We start from the raw sequence: 11177 nt of genomic DNA, 5'->3' as shown, positions 1-11177 counted from the left end.
ATTAAAATTATTTATATTAATGATGTCTCCAAAGTTCATGTTAGTTTTCGCAGAAAAATAACATCAGAAATCGCGGCCGCGGTTTGCTGCGCTGTTCCGCGACGAAAACAAGCTTGAGCAACGGCGATGTCGAATGGTGCACACTCGGTAAGTAATCCTACAATTTTTTGTTTATAGCGTAGTTTATACGGATTATTTCCAAAAAAAATATACGTATTTTGGAAATGTTGAGTCGGATTAGTCTAGAATCGATTAATTTTATGGAAGAAAACCTTTCAATCAACCATAGTCCGTAAACTTGACACGTATCGGGCTGTGATTGGAACGACTTGTAAGAAATTGGATTCCTAATAAATTGGAACGTATCTATATCTTATAGGGGGGTCAACTGTGTATAAATTTACTTTTTCCACTAAATTCATTAGACTAGTAAATTTTAGTTACAGGAAATTCCTTCGAACAATTTATACAAAACGATCCGCATTTGTTNACATATAAATGATAAATATTATTTTTTCATAAAATAGGTTGCTAAAAACTAAAATATTCAACTGCACTTATCATTTTCAAGTGTTTTACTGTTGTTATAACGACCGAGTTTATTAATTAATAGAAAATGTAAAAAATATTCTCATAATGCAAATAACAACTAAAATAATACAGTACTTCATTATTAATTAACATAATATAACTTTGAGTAATAACAACAAGTAACTATATAGTCTAATATAACAACAGACAATAAAGCAACACGATGTACTATTTTAAATCCGCTCTGTAAATATTCATTTATGTAATTTAAATAAGTAGATTTAATGCAAACAGATTATTCGATTAGGTTTCAAACATTAAATGTTTAAAAGCATTTAAATAGGCCTATATGATATATTTTCACTATTGATATAAATATAATGACATATTTTTCAATTTTATTCGACTTATTTGAATAAACAATTTGCATAAAATGCAAAGTGTACACTATATTATATACGTACGTATTAGGGTATGTGTTGGCAAATTAGTTCAGAATTAATATTTTATTCATTTTATAATATCTTAATTGAAAAATGAAAATAATAATAACCAACGAAATTTCAATACACTTTTTAGAAAAAAAATTTTAGAATACATGTGAAATGTATCTAAATATAATGAAGTAAATAACGAGCGATAAAATCTATAAGCTTATAAATCAATAATGAAAATATAAAAATAATTACTGATAAGAACTTACTTTTCTTTGTTTATTAACAATCTTGAATTTGGAAGGATCAAATCCATCGAGAGATTCCTGAAGAAAATAATAATTGTCACAATAAAGATTTCAAGACACATTCTGTAATTAAATGATTTTAAACTTCATTCACGTCTTGTATTAAATTTCTTTATTATTATAAAATTAAGAAAGAAATTTTATCATAAAGATCATTGTAACATTTAATATTAATCTAACAAATGCGGATCGTTTTGTATAAATTGTTCGAAGGAATTTCCTGTAACTAAAATTTACTAGTCTAATGAATTTAGTGGAAAAAGTAAATTTATATAATTCTGAATGAAATGCTAAACGATGGAAGTCCATTCATCAAGATGATCATATTCGTAATATATTTTTCCTCAAAATGTTCATATTAATTTTACGAAATATTTGAAAATTTATGGTGAAACTTAACGAAAGTATGAATATAATATTTAGACTTAATTTATATATATCCAATTATTTAATAAACGTTATATTATAAGAAAGAATAATCATTTTATTATTAATTGTAGACGTAGAAGAATTAGTATTTTTTATAATACATGTAATTTAAAAGAGTTTCAAATGGCTAGAATGAAGCAGGTGTTTAATCGTCATTATATTACTATCAAGTGCATTTTTTAATTAAAAATGTATCAAAACATCAATTGGTTGGATATAAATAACAATAAAATCAAAGTATCGGTTGCTGTCCGAGAATGACAGATGACTAAATTTTGAAGTAAAGTTTTCTTTCAATCGATACTTTTCATTCAAATTTCTCAATCTTCTCTGAAGTAAAATTTCCCTTTTTCAATCCTCGGTTAAACTCGCGAGAAAAATCACTCAATGAACCATAGACTTCAAAATTTCTATAAATACATTGTCAATTTTATCTATTTCAAATAGTTAAATAGTTATAATTTTTTTAATAAAAAACTCACCAGATTACTATTAGAGATTTGTGGGTTAACATCATAACATTAACACAAGATTACAGCGTTCTAAAGACATGAATTATTTTCCAAATGAATTATAAATAGTTTTGATGTTAAGTAGGAATGTTTATGATTAACAAAAAACAGAATAGTTTAAATATTGCCGATCTATGCGTTAAGTAGTCTATGGTTGTCTTCTTTATATGTTAGTTGAATGATCATCATTTTAAAAATATGTTTAAAATAATCATTTAAGAAAACATATTAATGATTTGCTTTTTGAAAAATTTGTTATTGGAATTTTTCGGAATACAGTATTTCACAAACACAGTATTTATATAAAAGACTATACAATAATGAGTCTTCTTATGTCCTCACACCTCAAGAAATAACAGTCTTGGCGAAGTCCATATCATATCTTTATTTAGAGGCCACTCATCCACCTCAATATGCAAAACGTAATAAAAAAGAATTCCCTCTGGTGACGTGGAACAAATAAAAACTATAAATAATATAAAGATCGACTTCGCCATAAGACTGTTATTTCCTGAAGTGTGAGGACATAAGAAGACTCATTATTCTGTAGTGTTTTATATATAGGCCTATTTGTGAATTTTTGCAATTATGTCCTGGCAATTTTTATTAAAATACAGTATTTCGTTTTAATTAATTTATTTGTCTTTAAATGATCTACTATTATGATTATAAGAAATCCATCTTCTAATTATAGTAAAAAGCATTAATTATTATACATACATAACGTCAACAATCATTTTGTATGTTAGGCTTTATAGCATTTATTTATATTATGTCCAAAACATTGTAATGCCGATGTTTTACATAAACTTAATACGTACTGTACATTAATGACATATACACGATGATAAAAATGATAAGATATATACATAAATTAATTTTTAATTACTTTATTATTTCAAAATTAGTTCAAATTTTCCCGTTACGATCCCATTGGCAATAGTGTTAGCAAGCCTAAGTTTAGATTTTACGTATATAATTTATCTTTATAAATAAAGATTAAAGTTGTTGCAAATTTTACGGTATTTCATGTGCTTCTTATGATTGCCATACTCATGAACATTATTATAAATATTAAAAAATAATAGTTAAGAAGAATATAAATTTTTATTTCTGGCTAAGTAAACATTTTAAAATAAATCTTTTCTTTTCTTTTTTTTTAAATCGAGAAAAGGAAAAGACAAACATTTTTGACATATCAATAATTATTAGTTTGTGGTGGCTTATTTCAAAATATAGATTTGGAACGACTATTAACATTTCATTAAGAACAATATCCACTCTCTCTAGCAACTTTTCATATCCTTGTTGCTATCGAAAAATGAATCAATAAATCATTTTTCTGAAAAGCATCAATACTGTTAATTGTATACATATCTTTCGACTAAATCACTGGATTGACCTTTTTTTTATCAACTTTGATAAGAATACACACTAAGGAAATAAAGCTTAATCTACATATTCATAAATTTAAAAAAAATTATCCGTTTAGACAGTGTAAGAAAATTATTAGAGGCATAACTGGAGAGATGCAGACTCATTTACTGGGGGACGTACAGTACTGTACTGTACTGCATCTTCCGGGACATATTGTACAGCACAGTACGTCTCCGAGCGCTAAAGAAAAAAGGTACTCCTAGAAGGTTTTTTNCGAGCGCTATTCGACGACAAGCTCCACGACGAAAACAAGCTTTAGCAATGGCGTAGTCGAACGGCGCACACTCGGTAAGTAATCCTACAATTTTTTGTTTATAGCATACTTTACATTGATTATTCCCAAAAAAATTATACGTACAGTATTTTGGAAATTTTGAGTCGAATTAGTATAGAATCGATTAATTTTATGGAAGAAACCTTTCAAACAGCCGTAGTCCATAAACCGCATACGTGCCGAGCTGTGATTGGCTGGACTCGTAGAAAATGGATTCATAAAAACCGGAACGTATCTACCGTGTTATAGGGGGTCGACTGCATTTAATTAACATATTTAAAAATTCAGTATGGGCAAAATTTGAAAAAAGTTTTCATTTTTATATTAATAATAAGGGACACAGTAGATGCGATTACACGCAATTACAGTAAAAAGACATAGCCTAATCCTCATTTATGAAACTTAATATCAATTTCGTGTTCATATTTCTGGTTTGAAATGTATAATATTACAAACATATTAAGTCTATATAATAAAACAACAATATATTGTATGTATATCAACATATGAACGATTCCAAACTTTTTGCCTTATTGATTATGTTACTAATTAAAGCTTTAATACTGCAATTTGAAAATTTTTATATATTTTTTTTCCAAATTAATGACTGCGTGTTTCACACAATAAAAAGAACTGTTCATTCTATTGTAAAAAAAAAGGAAAATATTCGGATAGATCTAATCCAATATGTTGTGGTGTGCACGGGATTTCAGAGTTTATTATAAGTGTTAAAATGTTCAAACCCGGAACAGTTAGTTACTTCAAACAGTAAAAGTTATGTTAAATATTTTCTCATTTTATATTTATGTCTTAACGTTTCAATATAGCACAAATGTTAATATTACAATCTTAATAATAAGTTATATGCAAAAATAACTTTTAGAAGAAAATATATAGAAAAGAAAATAAAAGTTGAAAAAATTTCAAATATCTTTCTAATTGGTCAAGGTGTTTAATCTGTTAATATATTCATTTTAAGCAGAAGAGCATATAATTTTGAATTATTTTTACAAATTAAAATAAAACTAGAAATTCTCCCGTCAAGCATAACGAAATATTTTTTATGAGAAAGTAGAAATTGAAGAATTGAAAAGAGCTTCAAGTCGAGCTTGACGTTGTGATGCTGTTTCTTCAGCCCTTGACAAAGCCATTCTTAATTGATGTTCAAATCGAACTTCACAGTCTTCAGTGGTCTCGTTTGTTCTTACTCTTTTAAATATGGAATTTACCTGACCAATTTTACTCTTACACTTCCCCTGGGCATTTTTTTAGACAAAATAACGAATCTTTTTAATTCCACGTTGATAAAACAAAGATAAATTGTACTGTACGTAGTACGTTAATTAGATGACGATAACACTTTCTAAATTACGGATTCATTAGATCGTTACTTCCAATTGGATAATACAAAGTCACGTAGTCACTATGAAAAGATTTTTTTTAAAAATTTGATTATAGAAATGAGACAACGCGGCTATCATTTTTTAAGTTTAAATTTTAAATTTAACGAAGTTTAAAATACTCCATTCGCCAAAATATGTAAAAATGAAACTTAAGGGAAATTCCCTCGTTAAGCATGAACGTCACGTGGTCACTGCAACGTATGTGCGATCACCGATCCGAAATCGATAAAATGTTTCTTCTGTAGCTACTATTTCTGCAAAATAAGCAGCCTATACTTTCTACCAGAACATAAAACGAATATAACCAAAATTTTTTTCTGGATTGGACAAAAATTGCAGGAGTTACAAGGAATTCACACACAATGTAAATTTATTACCTCCCAAAAACATATTTTTAATGATATATTATTTAAAATTTAAAAAAATAATAACAATAAAATTTGCTTTTAATAAATTGCTTAAAATTAATTTGTTTAATATTTGAAGCATCTTTTCATGTAGTAGTAAATAAAATATTTTGAATGCTAGTATTAAATTTAGTTAATTTTTAAATTAAAATTACAGTTTTTCTCAGAATTAATTTAATTATTTTAATTAAATTTTTAGGAAACAAATGAAATAATAGCCGTTTAAAAATAATTTTGAAAAATGATGGAAGAGTACAAAATAAGACAAAAATAACATAAATAGCAATCCTCTGTGACATTAGTAAAATATTAGCTAAGATGGTTTTTAACAATGAATGATTGATGATATTGGTTGAAAAACAAAAATAAGCATAAGTAAGAGCATAATATACTTCTCTTATCAATCATTGTAAAGAAACTATGTAACTATCGCTAAAATATATTTCTATTAATATCTTATAAATGTCTGGATTATGTTTGAAGCACGGTTTTTTAACCCGTATAATTTTCTTTCGTGTCATTCTCGAAGTTTGTTCAATAATCCAATTATGTGATTAAATATACATAATATTTAATTGCATTTATCATTTTACTTAAAATGTTTAATTTAATTTATGAAAAAATAAAATAAAATGGGTACAAACCGTTGAGTTTGAACGAGCAGCGGACCTACTAAAAACCATTTATTATTTAACATCTATAAAAATTATATTTATATTAATGATGTCTCCAAAGTTCAGCGAATTTTTCGCAAAAAAAAAAATAAATAATTTATCAGGAAGCACGCGAGCGCTATTCGACGACAAGCTCCACGACGAAAACAAGCTTTAGCAATGGCGTAGTCGAACGGCGCACACTCGGTAAGTAATCCTACAATTTTTTGTTTATAGCATACTTTACATTGATTATTCCCAAAAAAATTATACGTACAGTATTTTGGAAATTTTGAGTCGAATTAGTATAGAATCGATTAATTTTATGGAAGAAACCTTTCAAACAGCCGTAGTCCATAAACCGCATACGTGCCGAGCTGTGATTGGCTGGACTCGTAGAAAATGGATTCATAAAAACCGGAACGTATCTACCGTGTTATAGGGGGTCGACTGCATTTAATTAACATATTTAAAAATTCAGTATGGGCAAAATTTGAAAAAAGTTTTCATTTTTATATTAATAATAAGGGACACAGTAGATGCGATTACACGCAATTACAGTAAAAAGACATAGCCTAATCCTCATTTATGAAACTTAATATCAATTTCGTGTTCATATTTCTGGTTTGAAATGTATAATATTACAAACATATTAAGTCTATATAATAAAACAACAATATATTGTATGTATATCAACATATGAACGATTCCAAACTTTTTGCCTTATTGATTATGTTACTAATTAAAGCTTTAATACTGCAATTTGAAAATTTTTATATATTTTTTTTCCAAATTAATGACTGCGTGTTTCACACAATAAAAAGAACTGTTCATTCTATTGTAAAAAAAAAGGAAAATATTCGGATAGATCTAATCCAATATGTTGTGGTGTGCACGGGATTTCAGAGTTTATTATAAGTGTTAAAATGTTCAAACCCGGAACAGTTAGTTACTTCAAACAGTAAAAGTTATGTTAAATATTTTCTCATTTTATATTTATGTCTTAACGTTTCAATATAGCACAAATGTTAATATTACAATCTTAATAATAAGTTATATGCAAAAATAACTTTTAGAAGAAAATATATAGAAAAGAAAATAAAAGTTGAAAAAATTTCAAATATCTTTCTAATTGGTCAAGGTGTTTAATCTGTTAATATATTCATTTTAAGCAGAAGAGCATATAATTTTGAATTATTTTTACAAATTAAAATAAAACTAGAAATTCTCCCGTCAAGCATAACGAAATATTTTTTATGAGAAAGTAGAAATTGAAGAATTGAAAAGAGCTTCAAGTCGAGCTTGACGTTGTGATGCTGTTTCTTCAGCCCTTGACAAAGCCATTCTTAATTGATGTTCAAATCGAACTTCACAGTCTTCAGTGGTCTCGTTTGTTCTTACTCTTTTAAATATGGAATTTACCTGACCAATTTTACTCTTACACTTCCCCTGGGCATTTTTTTAGACAAAATAACGAATCTTTTTAATTCCACGTTGATAAAACAAAGATAAATTGTACTGTACGTAGTACGTTAATTAGATGACGATAACACTTTCTAAATTACGGATTCATTAGATCGTTACTTCCAATTGGATAATACAAAGTCACGTAGTCACTATGAAAAGATTTTTTTTAAAAATTTGATTATAGAAATGAGACAACGCGGCTATCATTTTTTAAGTTTAAATTTTAAATTTAACGAAGTTTAAAATACTCCATTCGCCAAAATATGTAAAAATGAAACTTAAGGGAAATTCCCTCGTTAAGCATGAACGTCACGTGGTCACTGCAACGTATGTGCGATCACCGATCCGAAATCGATAAAATGTTTCTTCTGTAGCTACTATTTCTGCAAAATAAGCAGCCTATACTTTCTACCAGAACATAAAACGAATATAACCAAAATTTTTTTCTGGATTGGACAAAAATTGCAGGAGTTACAAGGAATTCACACACAATGTAAATTTATTACCTCCCAAAAACATATTTTTAATGATATATTATTTAAAATTTAAAAAAATAATAACAATAAAATTTGCTTTTAATAAATTGCTTAAAATTAATTTGTTTAATATTTGAAGCATCTTTTCATGTAGTAGTAAATAAAATATTTTGAATGCTAGTATTAAATTTAGTTAATTTTTAAATTAAAATTACAGTTTTTCTCAGAATTAATTTAATTATTTTAATTAAATTTTTAGGAAACAAATGAAATAATAGCCGTTTAAAAATAATTTTGAAAAATGATGGAAGAGTACAAAATAAGACAAAAATAACATAAATAGCAATCCTCTGTGACATTAGTAAAATATTAGCTAAGATGGTTTTTAACAATGAATGATTGATGATATTGGTTGAAAAACAAAAATAAGCATAAGTAAGAGCATAATATACTTCTCTTATCAATCATTGTAAAGAAACTATGTAACTATCGCTAAAATATATTTCTATTAATATCTTATAAATGTCTGGATTATGTTTGAAGCACGGTTTTTTAACCCGTATAATTTTCTTTCGTGTCATTCTCGAAGTTTGTTCAATAATCCAATTATGTGATTAAATATACATAATATTTAATTGCATTTATCATTTTACTTAAAATGTTTAATTTAATTTATGAAAAAATAAAATAAAATGGTTTTTTTTAATGTTTATATCGGAATTATTTCAGTTTAAAATATTGAATTCGAGAACTTTGTCACTGAAATAATTTTTAACAAATACGCAACAATTATTTTACAGAATATGCCTTAACATACGATAGCAATTATTATTATTATTATAAAAACAATAATACTTGCTTTTATTTTTAATAGTAGTTAACTATTACTATTACCTACTAACTATTGGTAACAATAGTTACTGTTGCTCTTTAAATTATTTATATGCATTTACTTTTTAAAAGAAAAAAATCAAATTAGCCTGTAAACTTCAAAACTTAAATATAACTTGATATCTTTCTAATATAACTTTTTATTAACGCATCTTAACTAATAGAGTAATAATATTTTCAATTTAAAAAAGTTAATTTGTTTTTAAATACAATGTTTCATATTCCATCTAAAAATAAATACAGGTTATAATCTCTCTCTCTGCTTTTTGAAATATCAATCAGCGTTTACTTTATTTTCCTTTTAATGCATTATAATGTATCAACTTATAAAAGAGACTATAAAGATTTACTTTCCCTCTGTTATATATAACAGAGCAGGAAAAGTAAATATTCATGTATCAAAAATTTAACAAATATACGAAATACAGCCTTGATATGTCTATATGACCTATATAAAATGTTTTCACGCAAAATTCTGGATAGAGTGCATTTTTAAAGTGATTATATCAAGTTAATATCAGCTTCATTCTATATTTAAAAAGCTTTTATTATCAGAATACATGGTTTAAATTATGGTTTATATGTAAACTATATTTATACTTACTCTTATTTGGATGGAAAACAATAGTACACATTTTAAAACACTATATTTGCAATTTGCAAGTTTTGGTAAATATTACACAAAATTTAAGAAATAAAACATTGTTGATTAACACTATATAAATAACTGTCTATTTCTAGTTAGTTCGTTGATCTCGGATCAATAAAATAATATAAATTTTTCGAGTATATTTATATTTTACTGTATAATATAAATATCTGATTTTACTTGCATTCGAAAACCATTATTAAATTTGACAATTTAAATATTTTGGAGTAAAATATTCATAGCGATAAAACGAATTAAAAATAACTTATAAATTTAACAATCTTTTGAAAAAAAAAGATATTCTAAAATAAAATTAAATTCAAAATTTAGAATTTTGGATTCATAAAACACTATATGTGATAAATTTAAATTTAATTAAGAGCACATTTGCTATGAACTCGTAACCTATTTACGTGACTTACACCTAACTTTTAATGTTAGTGGCTAATTCACAATGATATATAATATCAAAATTGCAATTTGGTTGCATTATGATTAGTATTGAGACAATGACAAAATTATCCGCTTTGCAAGAGTAATCGAGGTTTGAAGTCACTTTATTATATGAAAATATTTTGTATTTACATTAATTGCTTTAAAAATGATTATATTCTATATATAGATAAACATATAATCTTCTATTTTTTTGAATAAAATCGAAAATATCTTAAGAAATTAAGATAAATTTCTTTGATTGAAAATCAACGGAACTAAATATCAAATTGATTGAGTGTAAGCTATGCGTGACCAAGTTGAAATATTAATTTGCGTGATGTAATCATAATTTTTAAAAATTGACTGCATTATTTCATATTTTTTTCCTTACTAAAATATACTCACAAGTCAAGAATACTTTTGAATATTTCATCAATTTTTATGGTATTTAATTTTTAATATATAACATTCGGAGTTTCAACGTGATCGGATAATATATTGATTCCAAACACTCAGAAATAACAAATATAATAAATAAGTTATAATATGTGCATATTATCATGAGAAAGACGTAATAATTTAAAACTGTACTGACAATTTAACTTATATACAGTAAAACCTGTCTATAGCGACCACCCACGGTTCCTACAAAAAGTGGTCTTTTAGACAGGTGGTCGTCCAATACAGGTGTTGCTGTAATACCGTATTTCCGTACCTATTTTGCGCACTTTTTAGCCATTTNTGGCGACACGGCTTTGCACATTGCAGCAGGAAGAGGTTACACGGAATGTGTGTCCATATTATTGAAGCATCCAGAAATCGAGATCAATAAGCAGAACTTAAGTGGATACACCCCTCTGATGTGCTCTGT

The 11177-nt window shown here is 26.3% G+C and overlaps 1 protein-coding gene across 3 annotated transcripts in view; it reads right to left on the bottom strand.

Annotated features, from left to right (window-relative positions):
* Window positions 1–11177, bottom strand: part of LOC111620829 — a 91531-nt gene that overhangs the window by 44532 nt on the left and 35822 nt on the right. For 2 of the 3 annotated variants that reach the window (XM_023362823.1, XM_023362822.1), the window contains exon 3: window positions 1235–1291. The exons of the other annotated variant lie outside the window; for it this stretch is intronic. In XM_023362823.1, the coding sequence (XP_023218591.1) occupies window positions 1235–1291 (57 nt within the window). The remainder of the gene's footprint in view (window positions 1–1234; window positions 1292–11177) is intronic. 3 annotated transcript variants of the gene reach the window in all.

Source organism: Centruroides sculpturatus, unplaced genomic scaffold (assembly GCF_000671375.1).
Source record: "Centruroides sculpturatus isolate CEXI.00-Female unplaced genomic scaffold, Cexi_2.0 scaffold89, whole genome shotgun sequence".
Classification (NCBI taxonomy): domain Eukaryota; kingdom Metazoa; phylum Arthropoda; class Arachnida; order Scorpiones; family Buthidae; genus Centruroides; species Centruroides sculpturatus.
The sequence above is the reverse complement of the archived record's forward strand: the minus strand, read 5'-3'. Positions and strand labels throughout refer to the sequence as shown.